The sequence below is a fragment of the Musca autumnalis genome, unplaced genomic scaffold (assembly GCF_047663935.1).
Source record: "Musca autumnalis isolate F117 unplaced genomic scaffold, ASM4766393v1 scaffold_2, whole genome shotgun sequence".
Classification (NCBI taxonomy): Eukaryota; Metazoa; Arthropoda; class Insecta; order Diptera; family Muscidae; genus Musca; species Musca autumnalis.
The window spans coordinates 171,369,625-171,396,740 of NW_027411755.1; the positions used below are offsets into that span (position 1 = coordinate 171,369,625).

Genomic DNA, 27,116 nt, shown 5'->3' on the forward strand with positions numbered 1-27,116 from the left:
ACATACATACATATGCACATAGGAAACGAAAAGCCCAACTTCTCCCTACAACAACAACCTCCTCCATATACCGCCAAAAATACAACAATACCTTACCTCCTTAGCTACAAAACAATCTTAAATATTTAAACTTTAACCAAATTGGTGATTTATTTATGGTCATAAAAATTGGAAAATTGAATAAAAGCCTACCACAACCAATGGTCTTGAGATGGCTTCATCGATTTTAATGGCGTTTCATTTGTAATATGATAATAAAAACTTATTTGTAAAAATATTTTTGTAAGCTTGGGTTTTGTTGCTTTCTGGTGCTTTTATTGCTTATTTATTGACGCTTGTCTAAATTGTTTCCCAGTTGGCTCTAGCTTGTTGGATATGTTTATGGTAAAGTATTCATCGCAAACTTTAAGTTTATGTCTGTCTCTACTGACCGGTATAATTGTAATGAAAATTTATGCGTTGTGGTCTATAAAAGGTCAACAATGGGTTTTGTTTGGAAAAATTAAAATTAAACGTTTAAACGTTTTTAAATGTGTCGTTCGCTTGCACTAGGGTAGGCAAAATCGGATTGGGATATAAGGGATTCGCCATTACTTTAGACAAATGTGAAGATATGCCAAAGCGTGTAGAAGTTAGGGAACCAACACGGAAAGGATATAGTCAGAAGGACCAAGTATTGGTTACCCTACATCACTGCACAGTAATTAAGTAAGAAAATCTAATATAAATTACTCTAATAATCAATAATGAAAACAATTTTGGGCATTTGGCCGCCTCACTTGCATGATGACTTTTTTACAACCTCGTATCATATTTCTCTATCATGATTGGAAAACTCTTTTATCATGATTTCGACATTTTGTAGCAAGGAAGGTAAATGTAGTTCCCTATGAACAAAACAAAACGATAAAGCAACACGGTGCTCTTGAAGCAAATTTAAATGAAAGGTGCTTACACCTTGGAAGTTTTTGCAGATTTTGGAACTACAATGTTCATAGATAAGAAAAAACAAAAAAAAAAAAAAAAATCGCCGGAGCGCTTTTTAATAAATCGCGATTCAAGTTGACATTTTTAAGTTAAGTCGCTCCCTTCATGACATTGTTTTATAAGGGGGCGATACAGTCAGTGCTTTGTCCCAATTTGAACTTCTTTATCTCAAAAATGGTAAAACCTACGAAAATATCTTGCAAGTCAATCTTATAGAGAATTTTGATAGCTGCAACATCTTCCTAAGTCCCATTATTATAGAACTTGCGGTTTCCAAGCAACATCGCAAAAACCTAAACAACCCCTAAAAATGTCAACTTGAATCGCGATTTATTTAAAAACAGAAAAACAAACAAAATATTGGGTGTAAGGATTTTATAAAAAAAACACCTATCAACTGTCAACCCCACAATAAACTATATATTCTTCTAACTGTGGAAGGACCTGAAAAAATAAAATATCTATGGGGAACAACCGGGTGACGTAGGGGATGAAAGATACCAAGGAACGGTCCTGGCCGGCTTTAACATGGCAAAGCCCAGGATTTATCTTGGTCCCTCTTTCATCTCAAGTGGACACTGACCTACCCGTGGTGTCACCTGGGGAACTGCCTTTAACACCCGTTAAAGGTAGTGAGCTAACATGTACCGCGCGTTCTCCCAAAAGAACGTTAAGAACTTGGGCTTGGGCGCCGGGTTAGTAACCCTCCCCTAGAAAAAAGCAGCCTACTATGAAAAAACGAAAGAAAAGAAAAACAAATCCCTCTAAAGCTGACGAACCCCGCAAACGTTTTAAGGACCATGATCTGTGAATCTGCACCTGAAATGTTCGCACTCTTTATAGAGAAGGTGCAGTGAAAGTACAAGGCCGACATTAACGCCATACAGGAAATACGATGGATTGGGAAAGGCGTCACCACAACACATAAAGGTGACGCACTGTATTATAGCTGCCATGACCTAAAGCATGAGTTTGGTTGCGGATTTGTAGATGGTCGGAGGTATAAACATCTGGTCTCCAGCTTCACCCCAGTGAATGAAAGACTTGCTGCAATTCGATTAAAAGCAAAATTCTTCAACATCAGCTTTATTTGCGCTCATTCTCCCACTGAAGACAAGGATGAACTGACCAAAGATATATTTTACGAGCGCTTAGAAGAAACTTATGACCGTTGCCCTGCACATGACATTAAAATTATAGTAGGCGATTTTAATGCCAAAATTGGAAAGGAAAATATCTTTGGCCCAATAGTCGGGAAATTTAGTCTTCACAGTGAAACATCTGACAATGGTATGAGGCTGATAGACTTTGCAGCTGCAAAAAACATGGTAGTTAGCAGTACCAGATTTAAGCATCTCGATATTCATAAGGGCACCTGGCTGTCGCCAGATCAAAGAACAACAAATCAAATTGATCACGTGCATGCATCGAGCGTGTTGGATGTACGATCGTTCCGAGATGCAACCCTAGACTCGGACCACTACCTTGTTGCAGCAATGTACGTACCAGAATAAACGTAGCAAATAAATTGCGAACGGACACAACACGGAAGTTGGACATCGGTAAGGTGCAATCAGAACAGATAGCCACAGCATATTCCACTCAACTGGCTCAATTGCTTAATTAAAACACTCCTCATCCCGATAACATATCAGCGCAATGGCAAAGTATTGCTCACTCCATGCAAACAGCCGCAAAATCCATACTTGGATACCAGAGGCCTCCACCAAGGAATCCATGGTATGATCAGGAGTGTTGTGCTGCCACCGAAGAGAAAAATGAGGCATATAGGGCTACTTTACAATCCGTAGCAACGCGTAGCGCACGAAAGAGGTATCGGGAGAAAAGGAGAGAGAAAAATGTCTTTTCCGCAGAAAAAAAGAGAGAGAGATGGAAAAGCGGGAGTATGAACAAATCGAAGTGTACAGGAGACAGAATGAAGTCCAAAAATTGTATCAAAGAGTGAAACATCAAACTGATGGCTTTGGAACTGGCACATCCTCCTGTAGAGACCATCAAGGTAATCTGGTAACTGATACAGATAGTGTGCTAAGGACAAGGAAAGAGCATTTATCTAAACTGTTGGTATCCAATAGTACCGAAGTCGACGAAGATACCACAGATCCAATCCCAGAAGATGGTATTGAATGTATACCACCCGGCCAAGATGAGGTAAAGACTGCAATAAACCGGCTGAAGAATAATAAGGCAGCAGAAGCTGATGGCCTACCAGCCGAGCTGTTTAAAACCGGAGGCGACACGGTGAGAAGGTGTATTCATCAGCTAGTTAGCACCATCTGGCAGGAAAGTTCTACCAAAGGGGGAAACATGAAACTGATGGCTTTGGCTAGTGACCAGCAAGGTAATTTGGTAACTGATACTGATAGTGTGCTCAGGATATGGAAAGAAGGTTTTTCCAAACTGTTGGTAGAAGAATGGAGATAAGACTGTATGCTCTAGCTATAGGGTCACAAGTCTTCTCCCTATTGCCTACAAGATATTGTCAGGGATATTATGCGAACGACGAACGACCATAGGCTTTTGTCAATGAAATAATTGGACCACCATTAACCAGATACTTACCCTGCGGCAAATCCTGGCGAAGACTCAAGAAATGCAGATCGACACCTACCGCCTTTTGCTCGATTACAAAACAGCCTTCGATAAAAAGTATTCCAAGCCATATCTGAATTTGGTCTCCCTGCAATTCGGCTTTGTAGAATGACATTAACTGATACTCGGTCCTCAGTTAAAATATGAAAGAGCCTTTCCGAAGAGTTTAGTATCAAAAGACGTTTCAGGCAAGGAGGCGGCCTCTCTTTTGACTTATTCGACATACTGCTGGAAAAGGTTATAAGGTCAAAATAAGTGGCACAATATATACAAACAACCATATGTTACTTGCTTATGCCCTTGACATTGGCATTATGGGTCGATCGGTAAAGGAAGTAACTGATACCTTTGAAAAAGTCGAAAGGGAATCTGCTAAAGGGGGTCTGGCGGTAAACGACGAGAAACCAAGTTGATCAACTGTTGACGTTGGTTCCTATAGTTTTGTGGCAGTAGAAGACTTCGTCTACCTCGGCACCGCCATAAACATAACAAACAACATCAGTTGTGAAATAAAAAGAAGAATTATATTGGCCAACAGATGCTACTTTGGCTTAAATAAGCAGTTTAAGAACAAAGCCACATCTAGTCAAATAAAAAACAACGCTTTATATGGTTCCGAGGCCTGGGTACTTGCGCAAGCAGACAAGGCCGTGCTTGGTGTGTTTGAGAGAAAAATTCTTCGAAAGATCTATGGACCAATCTGCGTTTACGGTGAATATCGACGTCATATGAACCACGAGCTGTATCTGCTATACAACGACATCCGTGTAGATAAACGTATCGAGATGTAACGATTGCGTTGGGTAGGCCATATCATAAGAATGAGCGATGATAAACCCCATAAAAAGGCGGATAAATACGTGCATATGGCGGTGCACGCACAATTGGTATGCTTAAGCTAAAATGGAGCAAACAAGTGGATGAAGAGATGAAAAGGCGCGGTATTCCGGAAATCGAAGCAGCAAACAGAGAGAATTGGAGATCTTTTATTAGTTCGGCTTATGGAACAAATGTTCTGTATTGAGCCAACTAAGTAATTAAGTAATGAAGTCTACCTGCTTCATTCTATTGTCGGTTGTTTCATTGTGGAATTCCCCGACTGTAAAACCAAATATATTCTCCTTTTAAAATGTGTCTAGATACACTTAAGCGAAAATGTTGTGGAGGATGCAAGCGAAGATGTTGTGCGATATCTTAATGTTAGTTTAAAAGAAATTTTTCGATGAACAAAGGATCAGCCGGATTGAATATTCAATTTGTAAATTATAGTATCCATCGGTCTTGTTACGTGGTACCGGCAGTGTTTTTAAGAGCTTTTAGGTTATTATATCAGGAAGTATGGAACTGTCCCAGAAATAATTGTACCGTAATATTAGTGTCCGAGAGGATAACCTGCTGCAAACAATTTCAAAACGATTCAAGACATATCCTTAAACTGCACTCGTAGAAATATTACTACGTGCAATGTTTGGACAAAATTAATTCCTTCAAGAGTTATACTGCGCACAATTTTACCGAAAAATTAATTCACGTTTGTGGGGGTGGTGTCTATAGAGTAAGCCAGAGTAGGCCTGTTGTGAACTCTAGTCTGTGCCATTGACAAAATCCTTTTGACAGGTATCGTGGACACCAGCCAGACAAACAGAGGGACGGACAGGACTTACTCGATACCAAATAGTGTCAAACGGGTTTCGTTCGAACCTACTTGGGGTACATTAAAACGTGTAATCGGGCCCCATAAACTACTTGATTTACAAGAAAACTCAATACTATTCGAGAAGTGGCCTTAAACCGCAGTAAAGCGAACATATTTTTAGGGAAATTAGCGAAAAGATTATGTCGATATAGAATATTTTTGGACATGATGAAAGTTTGGGAGAAATATAACGTTGTGCAATTTTTTGGTTATTTTCATTTGATAGGCCCTCAGGGCCTTTATAGTCTTGGGGCCATTATCTCAAGTATGTATGGACTTGTCCATATAAACATTTATATCGTTGTAATCAGGAGCGAAAGAAGTAACTTCAGTGAAATTTTCAAAACGGTTATCGAACAGACATTTTTCTGAACATATTTAAAAATTTTTGAATTTCTGTGGAGGATGTACCCAGAGATATGGACCGATATTGTCCATCTTATTGTTCCATATATAGCATTAGGGAAGGGATGGTTGGAAGCCCATGTGGGGATGATCGGGAAGTTGACATGTCCATGTTATATCCTCATACCCTAGTTGGTCGTTACCTTGATATTAACTGAGATTCAAAGTAAAACATTCTAGGAAATGGTCAAGGTCTTTCACAAGCTTCATATATCCTGTCTGGTTCTGATATTGTGTCGATAGAAAGAATATCACAAAAATGTTTTTTTTTTTATTTATTTTCCTTTAAAATATTCCTGTTTTACATTCTCTCCCATAAACCGTATTAAAGAAAGGATAAACATGACAAGTACCACAAACAGATAAAAAAAAAATTATTTTCCTCAGCAGGTCGCCATCCATGTCAAAATCTCACAATCGTTTTTTTTTCGTTTCTTGCTTTTTTTTTCTAACTGTCAATGCCTTGCCAACTATTTCAGGAAAGTTTTATCGCATGGTTTCTTGATCTTCTCACTTCATTCGATCTGTGTCGAGAAAAAAATCGTCCTTCGTCGTATCTCTCTTGTAGCCCCTCATCCATGCATGCATATTTCACGCTTTTGATTTTAATGTCCGTCTTTTGTGTCTTATCCTTTCCTCTTATTGAGGTTTGTTGTTGCTGTGTTTTGGTAATTTGATCGCTTGCAACGTGTTAAATAAGAACGCCTCAGTGATTACTTCAATGCGCTTCCCTTTTTGTTAATGTCCGTCTGTCTGTCTGTTCGTCTGTGTGATGCGTTTGTAAGTATATTTATTTCATTATAATGATTTTTGTTGTTGGTAACAGCAACACCATCACTAGCATCAACGACAGCAACAACAACAATATATCTCCAACTACCAATTTTTGCGCCCCCTACTAGCTGAAAGCTAAACAGACAAATCTTATGGACACATTTTTTCCGTTGCAGAAATGCATAAGATAAAGAAGCGTGAAGGGCAAACATCGGGCAGAGGTGGCTAACGGATACCCTATAGATATGTTAACAAACTATATTAGGGCCACATTCTCCTTCATGTAACGATGAGAGTCAGAGGAAATACAGATGTAAAGGAAATACAGAAGGGTCTATATTTTTGTCGCCATTCGTATCGAAGGAGTAGATGATTAAAAAGATTGAAGTCAATAGTTTAAAAACCAATTCTTTCGATTGGAATTGAATCGTTCGAAAGGATCCAGATCCATTCCTTTAATGACTAACCAATAGTTCCCCAAATGTCTTTGAATATCCCCTTCCCTTCCTATACAAATGTAGGGTGTAGCTTGCTCGAATAGTATAAAATTGTATGTTTTTGTTGTTGCCTTTGTTGTTTTGCGCCTCAAATCGAGATGGCTATTGGCAAGAAAATAAAAAGAAGGAAAAAAACGTCCACAGAATGTTCAAATAAAGCAAAAGATGCTTTTCGGTGATAACATCAGAATATGGATTACAAAATGCCCCAAAACACATAGACAGACAGCCATACAAAGAGGCAGACAGACAGCAAACCAGCCATACGGATGGTTACCATACAACAACAGCAACACCACCAGACAAACACTTAAGTATTACTTAAAGCTTTCAGTTGTTGATCTTTTCGATACTTGTTGTTGTTCCTCAGTTTTTTCTGCTTTGATGGTTATATGCTGCGAAGGATTCAACCTACAAATAACACTTTATAGAAGTAAACAATAACAACAAAAACAACATACGTTTACTTTGAATTTTGCCATAAGTCCTGTTTTTGTGTTATTCGTCTTCTTCTTCTTCTGTGCCACCTAAGTAAAGTGTTAAGCAAAACAATGTACCAAAATGTTATCTGCTTGGACGGGTAAACCATATCGAGGCCATACAAATTGTAGGGGAATAGTGTTTGTCAGCCCGACTAAACCTATAGTTTGTCTAGCCAGCTAATTTAAATCAGGAAAACTGAAATATAGCTTTATAACTCCGTCATACTATTCTACTTCAAAGAATAGGTCAGCTATATAATATGGCGATTCTTTTCTTATAATCTTGCTGTAAGCGCTGAAGCTGCATCCCAGATGTCGGGACTTTTTATAACGAAGTATTATTAGGTTTATTGTTAACCGGAAGCTAAAGCATTCATCCAGATTTATTTTTATAGCTGAAAGTATAAAAATAGTCCGAGTAAAAGTATCCAGCCAAAATTAATTTTAGTTTCCGGCCAGTGAGTTTTTAAATTTTCAATTTTTTCAATTTTTAAGAGTGCATTTATTTAATTAACATTTTTTAATCGTGAATTTTTTTAAATACAATTTTTTAAGCGTGTATTTTTAAATCAAAGTTTAAGCGTGGATTTTTAAATCAAATTTTTAAGCGTGGATTTTTAAATCAAATTTTTAAGCGTGGATTTTTAAATAAAATTTTTAATTTTGTATTTTCGGATCAAGTTTTATATTAAATTTTTAAACGTGGATTTTTAAATCAAATTTAAACAATTTAGCATTTGTGGATTAAATTTTATTTTTAATTTTTTAAGCGTGGTTTGTTTAAATCAAATTTGTGATGACAGAACTTTTTAAATCAAATTTGTTAAGCGTGGATTTTACAAACAATATTTTAAGCGTGGATTTTTAAATCAAATTTTTAAGCGGATTAAATTTTATATTCAAATTTTTATAATTTAAATTTAAAAAATTTTGGATTTTTTGATCAAATTTTGTTTTCAATATTTTTTAGCGTGGTTTGTTTAAATCAAATTTTTTTACACGTGCACTTTCTAAATCAAATTTTTAAGCGTGTATCTTAAAATCAAATTTTTAAGCGTGGATTTTTAAATCAAGTTTAAAAAATTTTGGATTTTCGTATCAAATTTTATATTCAATTTTTAAACGTTGATTTTTAAATCAAATTAAAAAAAATTGGATTTTTGGATCGAATTTTATTTTTAATTTTTTAAGCGTGGTTTGTTTAAATCAATTTTTTATGCGTGAACTTTTTAAATCAAATTTTTAAGCGTGAATTTTAAAATCAAATTTTTAAGCGTGGATTTTGAAACCAAATTTGAAAAATTTTGGATTTTCGGATTAGATTGTTTATTAAATTTTTTAACTTTGGATTTTTGTATTAAATTTTGTTTTCAATTTTTTTAAGCGTCATTGGTTTAATCAATTTTTTTATGCGTGAACTTTTTAAATTAAATTTTTTAAGCGTAGATTTTTAATCAAATTTAAAAAATTTTGGACTTTCTGATCAAATTGTATATTCAATTTTTTAAACGTGGATTTTGAAATCAAATTTAAAAAACGTTGGATTTTTGGATCAATTTTTTTAAGCGTGGTTTGTTTAAATAAAACTTTTTATGCGCGAACTTTTTAAATCAAATTTTTAAGCAGGGATTTCTTAAATCAAATTTGAAACCAAATTTTTTTCTACATTTTATTATTAAACGCAGATTTTTTGAACATTTTTTAATAAGCGTGGATTTTTCTAATATTTTTTAATAAGCGTGGATTTTTTGAATATGTTTTTAATAAGCGTGGATTTTTTGAACGTTTTTTAATAAGCGTGGATTTTTTGAATATTTTTTTAATAAGCGTGTATTTTTTGAATATTTTTTTTTTAATAAACGATTATAGATTTTTTTATTAAGCGTGTTTTTTTAATATTTTGTTATTAAGCGAAGATTGTTTCATTAAGCGTGGATTGTTTGATTATTTTTATTAAGCGTGGATTTTTTGAATATTTTTTATTAAGCGTGTATTTTTTGAATACTTTCCTTTAGCGTGGATTTTTTGAATATTTTCTATTAAGCGAGGATTTTTTGAAAATTTTTTTATTAACCGTGGATTTTTTGGCTATTTTTTATTATGCGGGGATTTTTGTATTTTTTTATTAAGCGTGGGTTTTTTGTGTTTTTTATTAAGCGTTGATTTTTTGAACATTTTTTGTTAAGAGTGGATTTTTTGAATATTTTTTTCGTTAAGCGTCGATTTTTTTAATATTTTTTATTAAGCGTGGATTTTTTTAATATTTTGTATTAAGCGTGGATTTTTTTAATATTTTTTATTAAGCGTGGATTTTTTAAATATTTTTTATTAAGCGAGGATTTTTTTTTAATATTTTTTATTAAGCGTGAATTTTTTTGTATTTTTTAAGCGGGGATTTTTTGGCTATTTTTTGTTATGCGCGGATTTTTGTATTTTTTTTATTAAGCGTGTTTTTTTGTGTTTTTTATTAAGCGTTGATTTTTTGAATATTTTTTTGTTAAGCGTGGATTTTTTGAATATTTTTTTGTTAAGCGTGGATTTTTTTAATATTTATACCCTACACTACTATGTAGAAAGGGTATTATAAGTTTGTTTTGGGAAAAATTCATGTAACACCGCGAAATATTCGTCGGAGACCCCCAATGTGGTATACCAATCTTCATATCTCGGCGAGATAAAGCGAATTTGAGATGTGTGTCCGTCCGTCCGTCCGTCCGTGTGTCCGTCTGTCCATTATAAATTGTAATCAAACTCCAGGCCGCATTTATGGACCGATCGTCACGAAATTTGGTATGAAGGTCGGTTTCACATCAGAATAGATCGCTATTTTAATTGGTGATGATCGTGAAATATTTAGCTGGTGAAATGGACCAAAAACATAATTTTTATCCGATTTTGTAGTTGCTCTGTAGGTCGCAATAATAGTCCGATAGCCTCGAAATTTTAAACAAGATAAGAGTATATGACAAAGAAGAAGCTTGCGATTTGAGATGGCGATCAGATGATATTTAGAGGGTTAAATGGACCACAACTTTTGTGTGAAAATTGTGAAATTTTTTTATAAACAGCTTATATCTTTATTCCTGAAAGACACATTCCCCACTCGGGAGTTACATTTGGAAGACGATCTCTTGACCTTTCAATTGATGTCAATTATTTTGATGTACGTGATCAGATAACAGAGTTACAGCCTAATATATCCAGTTTTTTGTTTGTAGTATAATTATAAACCCGCTAGAGGTCGCAATTATAGTTCAATAGTCACGAAATTTTGCACGTGGTAAGAGTTTAGGTAGAAGAAAATGCCTATAATTTTGAATGATGATCTGATATTATTTAGCGGGTGACATTGATCATTAATTTTGTATGAAAAATATTCAGATTTTATTTTGGGTCCATGTTTTAATTTCTGGAAGGCATATACCGGCAAATTAGCCTACATATGGAATAATAACTACTGACCTTTCCCCTGATGCAAATTGCAATAATGTGTCTGCCGGATAACGGGAAAACTGCCTAATATGTAATGGGGTTTCTGTAGAGAACCATAATTTCATCCCATGCTACCAATTGTCTTATATCATGACAGAGAAATTTTCATTTCCGTTCATCTGTCTCTCTTACTGTCTAGCTGGCTGGTGCGCACGATAACTCCCGAACAGATCTACCGATTAGAACCAAATTTTGCACTTCGTAATTTTTGCCCAAACTTAGTTTAATTTCGAATATGGGCCACATCGGTTCACTCCTTCAACACGTCCCCCACAAAAGTTCAAAATTTGTCTGAAAAATTGTGTGAACGATAATTGTCGAAGTGCGAAATCGATTTGGTCCAAGCTTTCCATATATTAGTATTCCTTCCAGATATAGATCCGGTAAGACTATATCATTCCACAACTTCAAGTATCTCCCACAAAATTTGGAAAGGTGAAATTTAAGAGTCCTATCGAATCGTTTTGATTTTCTTCAGCAGATTGTCCTTGCGGTCCCCATTGCGATGGTACAATTGCAGTGGCAAGTCCATACCTCCAGAGATTATGGCCGAAAAGGTCCAAGAAACCCTGAAAAACAAGCAAGAAACTTAACTAAAATGACAAATCCGCAAGATAACTCTCAAGGGGATTTTCTGATTGGTCCAAATTTTGCACATCCTATTATTTCATCCAGTCATGTATCAGGTTGGAATATGGACTATATCGGTCCCGTTCTTCGAGTACCTCCTACACAAAATTTGGGAAAAGTACAATTTAAGGACCAGTTTCGGATCTATTTGAATTTTTTGAAGAAGGTTCTTTTCACGGTACATATTGCAGCGGTACAATTTTTCCGGAGTAAGTCCATACTTCCTGAGATAATGGTCCAAAATTTCCAAAAAATAATTCTCAAACTTTTTCAAAAATCAGAAGTTAGATTTGGTAAAGCCTTACATTACGATACCTACAAAATATATATTTTTTATACGGCATAATTATTGTGTTTGCTTCTTTTTTGGTCAGATGCTGAGGGTATATCACCGTTAGCGGAGCTGACTTATAAGTACTATCTTACTTAGTGTGTAATTGAATTTGAATAATTTTGGGATTTATAAATTTGTTTGCATTCAAATTATTTGAATTTCTATTCATTATTATTAGTTGTTTCTATCGGTATAAAATATGTATATAACCACAATGAACTATTTTCGAAATGCCCTGGAAATCACCATTACCAAGCATATGTGAGGACGATAGGTCTTCAATAATCCCACAATCAATGTGAATTTTCCAATTTTGGCATATTGCTTAGAAATGTATAATTTAAAAAATTGTTCCACAAAATCCCAGTAGGGACAAGGGAGGGAATGAATTCATGTTATGTCATTGATATGTGACGTATTTTTATCGCCGAATCCGAAAGGCGTGTACAAGTTGCCACTTGTAGAGAAGTTTTTCATGGCTGAAATAATCAGGAAATATCGGCAGCATTACAAATTTGATGTGCCACCGTTGAAAATTTGATGTGGCCAGGCCTGGGAATCATACCCGGACATTTCGTTCGACGACACATACTAAAGGAAGAGCTTTGAATTGTTTTTCGCAGACACTTTCGTCGGAGTTGTGTGAGGTTGCCAAGGAAAAACTTCTCATTGAACTTTTTTCTTTGCTTACCTTTATACTTCGAGCTGACGATTGATGTTTGGGTATAAAAAGTTTCTTGTTGAAGAAGTTATTGAAAAATAACTTCGGTGGAGAATATCCACAAACAAGAAACAAGGGAACTGATGAGATCCAGTGGCGTGGATCGAAACTATAGTATTCCCTGCCTTACCCCTTGGCGAACAATGCCAAATCTTTTCCACTAATAAAATAGTTGTTTTAAAATATTAAAACAACAACAATGGGATTAAGCCAGACTATTTTGAAAAAACAAAATTGCAAACGCTATCCCAATAAAAAACGCCACAATGTTTCTATTTTTTATTCATTTGTTGAGCAAGAATTTTTTGAATATTTTTTTATTAAGCGTGGTTTTCTGAATATTTTTTTGTTAAGCGTGGATTTCTTGAATATTTTTTTATTAATTTGTTGAGCGAGGATTTTTTGAATAATTTTAATAATCGTGGATTTTTTTGTATTTTTTTCTTAAGCGTGGAATTTTTAAATATTTTGTTTATAAGCGCGAATTTTTTGTATTATTAGGATTTTCGAATATTTCTTTATTAAGCGGGGATTTTTTAATTTTTTATTAAGCGTGGATTTTTCGCATTTTTTTATTAAGCGTGGATTTTTTAATTTTTTATTAAGCGTGGATTTTTCGCATTTTTTTATTAAGCGTGGATTTTTCGCATTTTTTATTAAGCGTGGATTTATTGTACTTTTTATTATGCGTGGATTGTTTTACTAAGCTTGGATTTGTTGAATATTTTTTTATTCATTTGTTGAGCGAGGATTTTTTATTAATTTTTGTATTAAGCGTGTTTTTTTGAATATTTTTTTCTTGAACGTATTTTTTGTATTTTTTATTAAGCGTGGATTTTTTGTATATTTTTAAATTGAGCGTATATTTTTAGATCAAATTTGTTGAACGAGGATTTTTTGTATTTTTTTATTAATCGTGGATTTTTTTGATATTTTGTATTTAGGGTGGATTTTTTGAATATTTTTTATTAAGCGGGGATTTTGTTTGATATTTCTTTATTAAACGTGAATTATGTGAATATTTATTAAGCGTGGATTTTTTGAAGATTTCTTTATTAAGCGTCGGTATTTAGTTAATTTTTATATCTATTTTTTAAGCGTGAATTTTTAGTATTTTTTAGTAAGCGTCGATTTTTGTATATATTTTTATAAGCATGCATTTTTTGTTTATTTTAAATTATTATTTAATCATTTTTTAACCCACTAAACGTGGGGCTCTAAATAAAAAATTTTAAAACCTCTGGTGTTTTTGAATAAGAATTTTTTAAGCATGTCTAAATATCAATTTTTAATGAGCTCTGGATTAATAAATTTTGATTTCTTAAATAAAAAATTATAAGGACCTGTAAGAGTACATTTTTAAATAAAAATTTTTGGGGACCTTTGGACCAATAAACTTGGATTTCTTAAATAATTTTTTTTAAAAATCTTTAAACCAATACATTTCAAGCTTTTAAATAACATTTTTTAGGACCTGGATCCAAAAAACATGCGTTTTTAAATAAAAGGTTTTAAGGACGACGAGATATTTGTTGTTTTACGCGGTGATTTAGAGTGTGATGGAGCATGCTATATCATTATCACAGCATGAAATACAATACAACGCTCGGGAAACTTAATAGATGTTAAAGCATTTGCATCCTATGAGTAAACAGCCGAACTGAACTCCAAAGTTGATTATACAGCCGTGCGTACATATATTGGTGTTGTCCGTTTTGGACATTTAATTTTAAATGGCTGATCACACACTATTTCTGATGTAGTCCTTCTTTGAATTTATAAAAGTTTGGAGTAAATATTGGAATGTACAAAATTAGTAATGTTACACGGTGGCTGTACGAAGTTTTCAGCTCTTAGGCTATTATCTTATCAAGTTTGAGCTTCGTAACGAAAAGGGTACCTGAGCTAACAATTGTTGGTGATATACCAGAAGAAGTTGATCGAAATAATACATCGTCGAACATTATCTCGGTTTTGAAGAAATATAGATGTACACAGTTTATATCAAATCACGAACTGTGTTTGAGATTCATTGTCTAAATTTGGGGGGTTGCGGCATATTTTTAACAATGTCGTTATGTAAATTTGGCCAGGTGGGATTTTAATTTACGTCTAGCCTTTATAGTATCGTTCGATTAATGGTGTTGTGAAACCGATTACTTAGTCCTGAAAGGAGTAACTATTACCAAAAGAAGTGATGTCGTCCACAACATCACACAACTTTTGACACATCTTTAGTGTCAATAAATTACTAAATGTTTAAAAGAGTTGACCTCCCGGAATGTTTTTATATGTTCAAACATCCGTAAGAAATGCTTAACGAAATACAAAGTGTGAATGATGTGACCTTAATAAATTCATTTAAAGCTTCATTAAAATATCCGACAATAAAACGGAAAAAAGACGCGAACAAAACAAATTTAACAAATGTTGTAAATGCCTTCTACAAAATACCCATCAAAACAGCATTGATGTAGGTAAGCTAAAGGTATAAGCAAATAGTACAAAGAATATTAACAGTTATAGGGATGTCAGAACAAAAAAGTAGGAGATTTATTGAATTTTTTAATTAGTTTATTCTTCTTTAACTAATTAAAAAATTCAATAAATCTCCTACTTTAGGACACAAACCTATCTTAAATGGCCTAACAAAAAACCTTGTTGAGTTATTTGGCGATGCAAATTTTCATTGACAAGATCAGAGTAAATTGAAATCAGAGGCAGGAAAATGTTTGGAATATCACTTTAAATGTATATGAACTGTAACAACTTTCAAAAGTTCAATTGTATATTGGCATCCCTTAATCGAACTGTGGTACCATATAAATTTAAACTCCACATTAATTTCAGATTCATTTTTGACCACAAAAATCACATAAATTTCAATTTACTTTTGCGTTCTATATATTTATGGTGTTAAAAATTACAAATAACACAATATCGCCTCAAAGTGATTTTTACAGTAAACCCTTTTAAAGGGATTACCAAGAGGGAAACAAGAATACGTGGTCCACTGCCATCATCTATATTTTAATGTGTATGTAAAAAATACGAAAAAATGTCTTGACAAAATAGACTAGGAGAAGATATCTTAAAAAACGCACACAACTGAGACAGAAGCGGTAACATAATTTACGTTTTGAAGTATAAATCCCACAGCGTAAACAGCCGTACAAATTACTGCTATATGTGGAATTTTTGTTTAACAAAAAAGTAAGAAAAAACAATCCTGAATATCCTTTTACATTTGCTTATTTATTTGCTTGACGGTTGTCTACATATTCGGGAGATATGTATGTATGCTTAACAATTATGAATCATTCCGAGTGTGTCTGTTATGTTGTTATTGTTGGTGTTGTGTTTGCATTTGTTTGTTTCCTCTGTCTTTCTTTTATACCTGAATATTATCATGAGGAATACACCAGGCGAGTGTACTGTGAATATTCCTAAGAGATTAAATGGTGTGTCTACTATACGGTCATGTTATATAAACACTTCACTTGACATCAATATCCATGTATAAACATACATATAATCATGGATTTTGTTTGTACATGCAAGCAGATACAAGTACCTTAGACACTGAACCTGAAACCCTTTAAAAACTAAGTAGGTTGAAAGTGGCTGTACTTCGACCTATATTGTAGATTTCAACCCTCAGAATCTCTTTTGCCTTAAAAATCAGTCTTGGGCCGGATTTTAGTTCTTATACCGTGGAACAGTGTTGTGTCCTCGAACACAGCAGACACTAATCCCAATAAATTTTGGGAGTAATATACGAGTTCATTGCAAGGCAAAATTGCCAAAATCATTTAGGGATTTATGGTGGGACAAGGACCAGATGCTATTTTCACATAGAACTGAAATTTATTGTAATATATTAATTAGTTAAAAAAAAACAAAAGACTTAAGACACAAACCTCTCATATTTTTCCATGTTCAGATACACGAATACTAAATCCTTGCCTAATAGGAATGGTATAATATAGCCTTCGCAATTCTGAAAGATTTTAATAATCTTCCATTACTTTCCACTTATAGTACGCTAACCAGTATCTAACCACAGACAGACCTATCGCTGTAATATATAATGCTGTAATATGTGACCCCGAAGTGGTTGGAAATATTTCACTGTGAAATTGAACATCCAGCGGAATACTGGTCTTTCTAGAGTATATATGGTAGACAATGAGGTGGATAGGTATAAGTTAGACTACGACCTCATGATAGTGCAATCATTCACATTCGTATATCGTAAAAAAGTTCCAAAGAAATCGATCCTGATTAAGGAACTCACTGCTTCACTCTGCCGAGTTTCTACGTACGGGGTACCATGGTAGTTCAATGGTTAGCATGACTGCCTTCCACAATGAATGTCTGAGTTCGAGTCCTGGGCGAAACAAAACTCCTCCAAAATGTTAGCCAATTATTCTGAGAATTTTGACATTCCGGCTCAGCAATACGTTCAAAATAGGGCGGAGGGTGGTTAGTTCGACATACTAAACATAGCCATTGATGATATCAAAGGCTCTTGGTAGGTCAAGAGCCACAAAAACTGTTATGGCACTATCTTTTCTGGTCATGATCAGCAATTCCTGATGATCAGCAAATTGATAACTATTTCAGATGTTGGAGAGGAATTAGGCCACAAGACTCTTTACTATAAACGACATGCTTACTAGCCTTCAGTATTTGCTTCACCTTGCCTCATTTACAGGGACGATGAGAATCGCTTAAGAAAGGTTGAGGGCGTTTACAAGATACACAACACTTTCATCTGCGTTAGCATTACCTTGGTAATTTTTAGAGTTGGGCAATCTCGTTCAATTGAATGATCCGGATCAAATCCGGAATGAGTAACATTAAAAAAACGTGTACAATAAACGAGATAGTTATCGAAATCGTTCAATTGAAGGAGATTGCGAACTCTAGTAATTTCTTCTGGGTCTAATACCTTTAAAATTTTGGAGTGTCGGATGTTATTTTCAGCACTATACGCACGTAGGGGATGGAAGATACCAAGGAACGGTCGTGACCGGCTTTAACATGGCAAAGCCCAGGATTTATCTTGGTCCCTCTTTTATCTCAAGTGAACACTGACCTCCCCGTGGTGTCACTTGAGGAACACCCGTTAAAGGTAGCGAGCTAACATGTGCCGCGCGTTCACCCATAAGAACGTTAAAAACTTGGTTTGGGCGTCTGGTTAGTAAGCCTCCCCTAGAAAAAACAGCCTACTATGAAAAAACGAAAGAAAAGAAAAACAAAGTTGACGACCCCCGCAAACGTTTTAAGGAGCATGATCTGCGAATCTGCACCTGGAATGTTCGCACTCTTTATAGAGAAGGTGCAGTTTACGCATTGGCAGATGTACTTGAAAAGTACAAGGCCGACATTACTGCCATACAGGAAATACGATGGAACGTGAAAGGCGTCACAACAACACATAAAGGTGCAACACTTTATTATAGCTGCCATGACACAAAGCATGAGTTTGGTTGCGGATTTGTAGGTGGTCGGAGGTTAAAACATCTGGTCTCCATCTTCACCCCAGTGAATGAAAGACTCGCTGCAATTCGATTAAAAGCAAAATTCTTCAACATCAGCTTTATTTGCGCTCATGCTCCCACTGAAGACAAAGACGAACAGACCAAAGATATATTTTACGAGCGCTTAGCAGAAACTTATGACCGTTGCCCTACCCATGACATTAAAATTATACTAGGCGATTCTAATGCCAAAATTGGAAAGTGAAACACCTGACAATGGTATGAGGCTGATAGACTTTACAGCTGCAAGAAACATGGTAGTTAGCAGTACCAGATTTAAGCATCTCGATATTCATAAGGGCACCTGGCTATTGCCAGATCAAAGAACAAGAAATCAAATTGATCATGTTGTGATAGATGGAATACATGCATCAAGCGTGTTGGAGGTACGATCTTTCCGAGGTGCAAACATAGACTCGGACCATTACCTTGTTGCAGCAAAGGTACGTACCAGATTAAACGTAGCAAACAAAGTGCGAACAGACACAACACGGAAGTTGGACATCGGTAAGCTACAATCACAACAGATAGTCACAGCATATTCCACTCAACTTGCCCAACTGCTTAATCAAAGCACTCCTCGTCCCGATAACATATCAGGACAATGGCAAAACATTGCCCACTCCACGCAAACAGCCGCAAAATCAGTATTTGGATACCAGAGACCTCCACCAAGGAATCCAAGGTATGACCAGGAGTGTCGTGCTGCTACCGAAGAGAAAAATGCGGCATATAGGGCTACTTTACAATCAGTAGCAACGCGTAGCGCACGAGAGAGGTATCGGGAGAAAAGGAGAGAGGAGAAACGTCTTTTCCGCAAAAAAGAGAGCGATGGAAAACGGGAGTGTAAACAAATCGAGATGTACAGGAGACAGAATGAAGTGCGAAAATTCTACCAAACAGTGAAACATCAAACTGATGGCTTTGGAACTGGCACATCCTCCTGTAGAGACCAGCAAGGTAATCTGGTAACTGATACAGATAGTGTGCTAAGGATATGGAAAGAACATTTTTCCAAACTGTTGGTAACCAATAGTATCGAAGTCGACGAAGATACCACAGATCCAATCCCAGAAGATGGTACTGAATGTATACCACCCGGCCAAGATGAGGTAAAGACAGCAACAAACCGGCTGAAGAATAATAAGGCAGCAGGAGCTGATGGCCTACCAGCCGAGCTGTTTAAAACCGGAGGCGACACGCTGATAAGGTGTATGCATCAGCTAGTTAGCTCCATCCAGCAGGAAGAATGCGTACCCGACGATTGGAACCTGAGCATCCAGTGTTCCGTCCATAAGAAAGGAGATAAGACTTTATGCTCCAAATATAGGGGCATAAGTCTTCTCCCTATCGCATACAAGATAGTGTCAGGGATATTGTGCGAACGACAAAAGCCCCTGGTCAGCGAAATAATTGGACCATACCAATGCGGCTTTAGACCTGGCAAGTCCACCATTGACCAGATATTTACCCTGTGGCAAATCCTGGAGAAGACCCAAGAGATGCAGATCGACACATATCACCTTTTTGTCGATTATAAAGCAGCCATCGGCACCCCGCTACGTTCAAAGGTATTCCAAGCAATGTCTGAATTTGGTATCCCCGCAAAGCTCATTCGGCTTTGTAAAATGACTCTAACTGACACAAGATCTTCAGTTGAAATAGGAAAGAACCTCTCCGAAGAGTTTTGTACCAAAAGAGGTTTTAGGCAAGGAAACAGCCTGTCGTGTGATCTTTTCAACGTCCTGCAAGAAAAGGGTATACGAGAAGCAAATGTCAAAAGAAATGGCACAATCTACACCAATAGCCACATGTTACTTGCTTGTGCTGATGATATAGACATCATGGGACGATCAGTAAAAGAAGTAACCGATACCTTTATGAAGGTCCAAGGAGAATCTGCTAAAGTGGGTCTGGCGGTAAACGGCGAGAAGACCAAGCTGATGGTGTCGACGCGCAATGCGTCCATTGAGATCGGACCAACTGTTGAAGTTGGTTCCTATAATTTTGAGGTAGTAAAAGACTTCGTATGCCTCGTAAACACAACAAACGACATCAGTAGTGAAATAAAAAGAAGAATTGTATTAGCCAACAGATGGTACTTTGGCTTAAGTAAGCACTTTAAAAACAAAGCCACAACTCGTCAAACAAAAATAACACTTTACAAAACACTGATACTACCCGTGCTGATGTATGGTTCCGAAGCCTGGATCTTCGAAAGATCTACGGACCGATCTGCGTTGACGGTGAATATCGACGTCGTATGAACCACGAGCTGTATCTGCTATACAACGACATCAATATAGTTAAACGTATCGAGATGCAGCGAATGCGTTGGCTAGGCCATATAATAAGAATGAGCGATGATGAACCCGATAAAAAGGCGTATAAATTCGAGCCACATGGCGGTGCACGCAGAATTGGCAGGCCAAAGAATAGATGGCGCAAACAAGTGGATGAAGAGATGACAAAGCGCGGTATTCCAAAAAGCGAAGCACGAAACAGAGACAATTGGAGATCTTTTCTTAGTTCGGTCTATGGAACAAATGTTCCAGAAAAGTAAGTAAGTATGCGCGCTAACCTGTGGTGGAATATACCCGCCTGGTCGAGATTATATGAGAGGTAATACATCTCTCCTCGGCCGAGGGTCTCAGGTTATTCGATAAATCTGAGTTAGAGTAACTGAGGTCCATAAGTTATTCTAACTGGGGTCAAAAAAAGTTATAGAAGTCCTTTACTTTTTTCTAAGGCACCAAATTACTTATACCTTTACTAGGATGGTGCAATATGTCAGATGATATAACTGCTTTCTCCGCTTATGCATTGCGATCAACCTGTCGATTTCCATTTCTTGACACAAAGGTCCTTTAGGTTTCCGCCAACTTTGCTGGGAGTTCGGTTGAACTTTGTGTATTCCACAAGTAGGCTGCTATAGTGATAATTTCCAGAAAATTCGCAAACAAATTATCCGAACTTCTGAAGGGTTGGGCAGTTCTCTGTAGCGGTGGTTGCTAAATTTTCTTAAATATGGCCAGTTGTCTTTCTGAAGGATGAAAGTAAGTGCTGCTGGTCTGTTGAAGGAGGCAATAAATGGGCGATGTTCTGACCTATGAAAGATGGAGGATTACTAAGTGGCGTCATTTTCCAAACCAGGTGATGTGCACTGATGTACCCTGCGGTTGCTATCATCCAAAAGTTTGGAACTAATCCAATGTTATAGAACTCGCCGCGAAGTATCTAAAATGTTCGAGTAGGGCAGAAGAATGAGGCATCTGATTTTCGCTCATTTTTTTATCCGCATAATTCTGAGAATCGGGTACGTATCCATTTGACCCCAAAACTTTAAATATGAAATATTTGTACATCGTTTCATCGGTTTTGGATCAAATGGAAAACATCTGGATGACATGGATGGTTTTTCTACGTTCTATTCTGCCTGAGGCCTGTTTATTTAAAGCTGTTATGTAAAGCTATGTAAACTATAATCCTGGATAATTTGTGAAGCTATTATGAATGATGGATTTTTAAAGAACAATTTCTGGGGAAACTTAACAGATCTAGAATCTTAATAACGTTCAGAATTTGTATTATTCTTTTATACTTCTAATAAATTTCAAAGCCTTAAAAAGATTAAAGCACTTATTTCTCTCAGCTTTACACTAATATTTTTTGCGATTTATAAGTCTTAATTTCTACTTTTTTAAATATCATATCCTTCATACAACTTACCTCAATTTCCACCACTGTCTCCGTATACTGTACACCATCACTGACACGAACACGCAACTTATAATTGTCCTTTATTTCACGATCTAAGGCATCCTTCAAGCGTAACTTTCCCGTTTCAGGTTCAAGCAAAAACTTGCCATTATCGCCGCCCATTAGAGAAAATGTCAAAGTGCCCAGTGTATCGGGATCCGTGGCACGTATGGTGGCAATTAAGTGGCCAGCTGTCAAATCTTCGCTTACATTAAATGACAATGGTAAATCACGAAATACGGGAGGACTGTCGTTCTTATCCAAAATCATAACTTTAAGCTGAAAGTGAAAATAAATAAAAAGAGAAAAAAAATGAAAAAAACCATAAATAAAACATAAAAATAAATTTTAATGGATTTCAATAAACTTATTAAATAAAGCAGCAGCGGCACATGGTAGTGGGGAAGAAGGCAAGGGAGGGTTAGTTGTGGGGAGGAAGACAAACCATAACTTTTTTACGTTTAATTCAATTATACGTTAAATGCTATCAACTGTAAAATCACACAACACAATCTCTGTGAGTGAGTGGGGGACAGACACTTCAATATGTGGCATATATGGACGGACGGACGGATGGATACCCTGTCTCAGACAGTTGCAGTTGCAAACGAACGTTTTTCTGCTTGTGGCTGGCCGGCCCAGCTAGCGAGCCAATAACTGGCATCAAAAGTGATGTTGTCCATCATGCCACCCAACACCAAAAACACTAAAACCACAACACCACCACCACGAGCAGCAACCAGTAACATCATCGGCAACAATACAAAACGCCACACACAATATGCGGTTGCTGGTGGAGGACAACAACAGTGATGACGACAAAAGTAGCACCAAACAACACCAACAAAGCTTTATATTGAGTTCAAAACATATTGAAAATGGCAAACAACAAAAAACATGGGAAGTTTACATGGTCCATAGTTGGTAAGTTGGTGCCACTAAGGTACATATATGTTGACCCATTCCAACCGCACTTGGTTTGTTTTTGTTTTTTTTTTTTTTAGTTTTTCATTCTGCCAAACTTATTATTGTACGCTTGTTTGTCCATCTGTTTTATAAGAGGCACGTACTGCTAGTAGCCACCGTTCATAGAGTGACGTTATGCTGTCGAGCTAACTGAATGAGTGATACATCATCTTTAAAGTTGTTGTTGCTGTTGTTGTCTACAAAACGAACGTCGTCATTTGGTTGACAATGATGTCCAGGCGGCTGACGATGATGATGACGAAGTTGCAAGAGATGATGCATCATTGTTGCTGTTGTTTTTTTCTTCTTCTTCTTATTGTTATTATTGTTGTGTATTTTTATATCACAAAACTTATGTTGAAAATTGTTATTGAAGTAATAATATAATTAAAGCTTTTAAACTTTCATAGCCACAATCAAAAAGAGCAGCCATTTGATGTTGGTTGGTTGGTATGGCAATAGGGTAAAAATCAAACAAACGCACACACATACGCACACGCACACTTGCAAAAGAATAAAAAACTTTAAAAGGAAATAACAACTTTTATTTTGTCGCATGTGGTATAAATATGGGGTTATACCATATGTCCATTGGTTGTTAGTCTGTCTGTCTGTCTTGGCAACGTAATGTCCGACTGCCGTCTACCATTCCATCAAATCCTGAAATATTAATATATTCATGTTGTTTGTTTTTCCTTTAAATCTAACAACACACAAATGTGTGGTTTTGGTTTTGTATTCTGAACGCCTGAGTAGTTACAACTAACGTAACAATGCTATGGTGCGGAGTCTCCTTATTTGTTGTTGTGTTCGCTTACAATTAAAATATTAAATATGGACTTAGGTGATCTTTGTTATACCCTACTAACTCCAGATGGGAATATATGTAAACAAGTAAAAAATTGTTAAGTTAGGCCAGACCGAAATTCTTATACCCTTCACCATGAAATATTCTGAACTTACATATATGGAATAATTAGGTTTCCAAATTATAGATAATTCGGTCTGAATGTGTAGGTATAACAAGTAAAAAAGTATCAGTCGGCTTTGCCGACAGAGATATTCCCTCAGCCTGGGTAAATTGTAACACTTTTTTCCAAAAACAAATTATGTATTTAAGGGGGTTTTTAAAATTTTGGGCGTATGAACCGATAAAAATGTTAATTAGGATTAAAATTCAAAAGTGTTGCGAAGGAGGTACTTACAGAAATGGACCGACATATCACATTATGGAAGTGGATCTCCAGCCACTACATGTGGTGCCATAGGGGGGTTTTACTCCCTTTGGGCTGTTTTCTCAAGAAGTATGGACTTGCCCCTGAAAAAACCCTTACCGTCGCAATTGATGCAGCGAATGCAAGTAGCTTCAAAAAAATTAAAGTGATTCGATAGCAGGTCTTAAAGTGAACTTATCCGAAATTTTGTGTGGGAGGTACCGGAAGGAGTAGACATATATAGTCCATATCCGAACCTGATCTATATCTGGTAGATATATTAGGATGTGTAAAGTATGGACCAAATCGGCCACACCCTTTAAGAGTTATCGCGCGCACAATTTTTCCCAACATTTTTGAACTTTTGTGGAGGAAGTACCTGAAGGAGTGGACCGATATGTCTTATCTTCGAACTTAAACAAACTTTGGACACAATATTACGAAGGCCACATTTTGGACGGAATCGGCATATCCGTTCGAGAATTATCTTGCGCGCCAACCACTACACACGGGGTCATATGGTTTTTTTTTTGCAACTTTTAGGCTATTTTCTCAGGAATTATGGACTTGCCCGTGATGAAACTTGTACCGTTGTTTGGGAAGCAGTGAATACAAGTCGTTTCAACAAAAAACAAGGCAATTCAAGAACAGGTCCTAATGTGAACTTTTCCGAAATTTTGTGTGGGAGGTATCCGAAGGAGTTTACCGATTGAGTCCATATTGGAACCTCATTTAAGTCTGGTGGAAATTTCACGATGTGCAAAGTATGGACCAAATCGGTTACTCCTTTCAAGAGTTATCGTGCGCACAAATTTTCCGAACATTTTCGTACTTTTGTGGGGGAGGTACTGGAAGGAGTGGACTGATATGACCCATCTTCGAACTTGAACTATGTTTGGACAAAATACTACGATAGTCAAATTTTGAACCGAATCGGTTAATCCGTTCGAGAGTTATCGTGCGCTCCAGCCAGACCGACAGACGGACGGACATGGCTAAATCAACACCAAATTGTCTGAAACGGATTTCGTCCAAACGTACTTGGGGTCTAAAACCATTATTTCGATGAGGCACATTTTGCCCGTATGAAAGTGTATATACCCTCGTTAGCATAAATGCTGAGGGTATAAACATCAAAATACCTGAAATCGGGTGGTTTCCTCCCTCCCTCCCTCATATGTGGGCTACACAAAACATGGACCTATGTTGGCAATTTTTGGTGGAGAATTAAATTACAGATTACAGGTAGATGGGTCAGAAAACAATTAGCTAATATCCTCAAAATAACGAAAATCTGTAGGCACTGTTATAAGGGTTGTATACTAGGGCATGGACCTATATTGACAGTTTTTAGTGGAGAAGTTCTGTGACCGCTAGGAACAAATTACAAATAGTACGGTTAAAAATTTTAGCTAAAATTCTCTATTTCGTGACCACTGGGAACCTCAAGTGTCAAATTACAGATAGTTCGGTTAACAAATGAAGCTAAACTTTTTAAAACTCCGAAAATCGGGAGATATCGTTATATGGGGACTACACAAAACATGGCACTATGTTGACAATTTTTGTCAGATAACAAGTAGATCGGTCAAACAATTTAGCTAAAATCCTGAAACACCTAAAAACGGGAGGTACCGTTATATGGGGGCTATACCAAAACATGCACCTATGTTGACAACTATTAATAGAGAAGTGTGAATTAGGGGAGATAGCGATATGGAGGCTATACAAACTCATGGACCCACGTTGATAATTTTTGGAAGAGAAGTTTTATAATTGGATAATTGGAAAAAAAAAATTTACAACCACTGCGAATCTTAAATATCAAATTATAGGTAGATCGGTTAAAAATGTAGTTGAAATCCTCAAAATATCGAATATCAGGAGGTACCGTTTTATGGGGGCTATAACATAACATGGACAATATTGAAAATTGTTAGTGGAGAAGTGTTGTGACCGCTAGAAACCTCAAAAGACAAATTGTCCACTCCATGCAATGAGCCGCAAAACCCGTACATGGATACAAAGCGTGCTTTACCGATGAGAAATATGTTGAATACGGGCTACTCTACAATAGGGTTATGACTTTTTGACATTTTTTTCTCATAAACGATTTCCTGTAGTGAGAATGAATGAACTTTTGCCTATTAATGCCTAAAATAACATTCATTCCACTTTATTATAAAAAAAAGGTTCCGAATCACTTTGAACACTTGAAATCTATGAAATTAAAAAAATTCTCAAACTTTTTTTGAATGGATGGTCTTTTACCTATTTATGACTAAACTGACTTCTATTCCACTTAAATTTTAAAAAAGGTCCCGCACAAACCAATTTTAATTTTTATGATATACGAAATAAAGTTATATATAATATAAACTGATATATATGGTATAATACGATAATAAAATTAATGAGGAACAAACGGTTATGTCATTTTAGTTATGTCGTGTGCCCTATAACTTGTTTTCAGTTAAATATCTGCTTAGTGACTTCAAAAAAATTTTAAAAGTTCTGAAAAATAAAAAATTTAAAAGCTTTTTGTGCGGAAGATTTTTTATCGAATCACTTTATAATTAAGATTTTATGTAATCTTAGGTAAAAACTCATTAAAATATCATACAGGGATATAAGGTTGTAAAAAAGTCATTACCCCACTCTACAACCAGTAGTAACGCACGAGAGTGGTATTGTGGTCAAAGGAGAGAGGAGAAACGTCTTTTCCGCAGAACACAGATAGAAATGGAAAATGGGTGTTTTAAAAAAATCGAGGAGGAGCCAAAATGAAGTCCGAAAATCATACCAAACAGTGAAACATCAAACTGGTGGCTTTCGTACTCCTTTAGAGGTGAGCAATGTGTATGATACCGATAGTGTGCGGGTTATGAAAAAAACATTTTTCTAAATTGTTGGTATCCAATACCAATGAGGACGACAAAGATACCACCTGTCAAATCCAAGAAGATGTTAATGCGTGTATACCGCCCAGCCAAGATGATG

The 27,116-nt window shown here is 36.0% G+C and overlaps 1 protein-coding gene across 1 annotated transcript in view; it reads right to left on the reverse strand.

Annotated features, from left to right (window-relative positions):
- LOC141394849 (cadherin-related tumor suppressor-like) overlaps positions 1 to 27,116 on the reverse strand; it is an 869,985-nt gene that overhangs the window by 126,275 nt on the left and 716,594 nt on the right. The window contains exon 4 of the mRNA XM_073969866.1: positions 21,907 to 22,215. Coding sequence (XP_073825967.1) covers positions 21,907 to 22,215 — 309 coding nt within the window. The remainder of the gene's footprint in view (positions 1 to 21,906; positions 22,216 to 27,116) is intronic.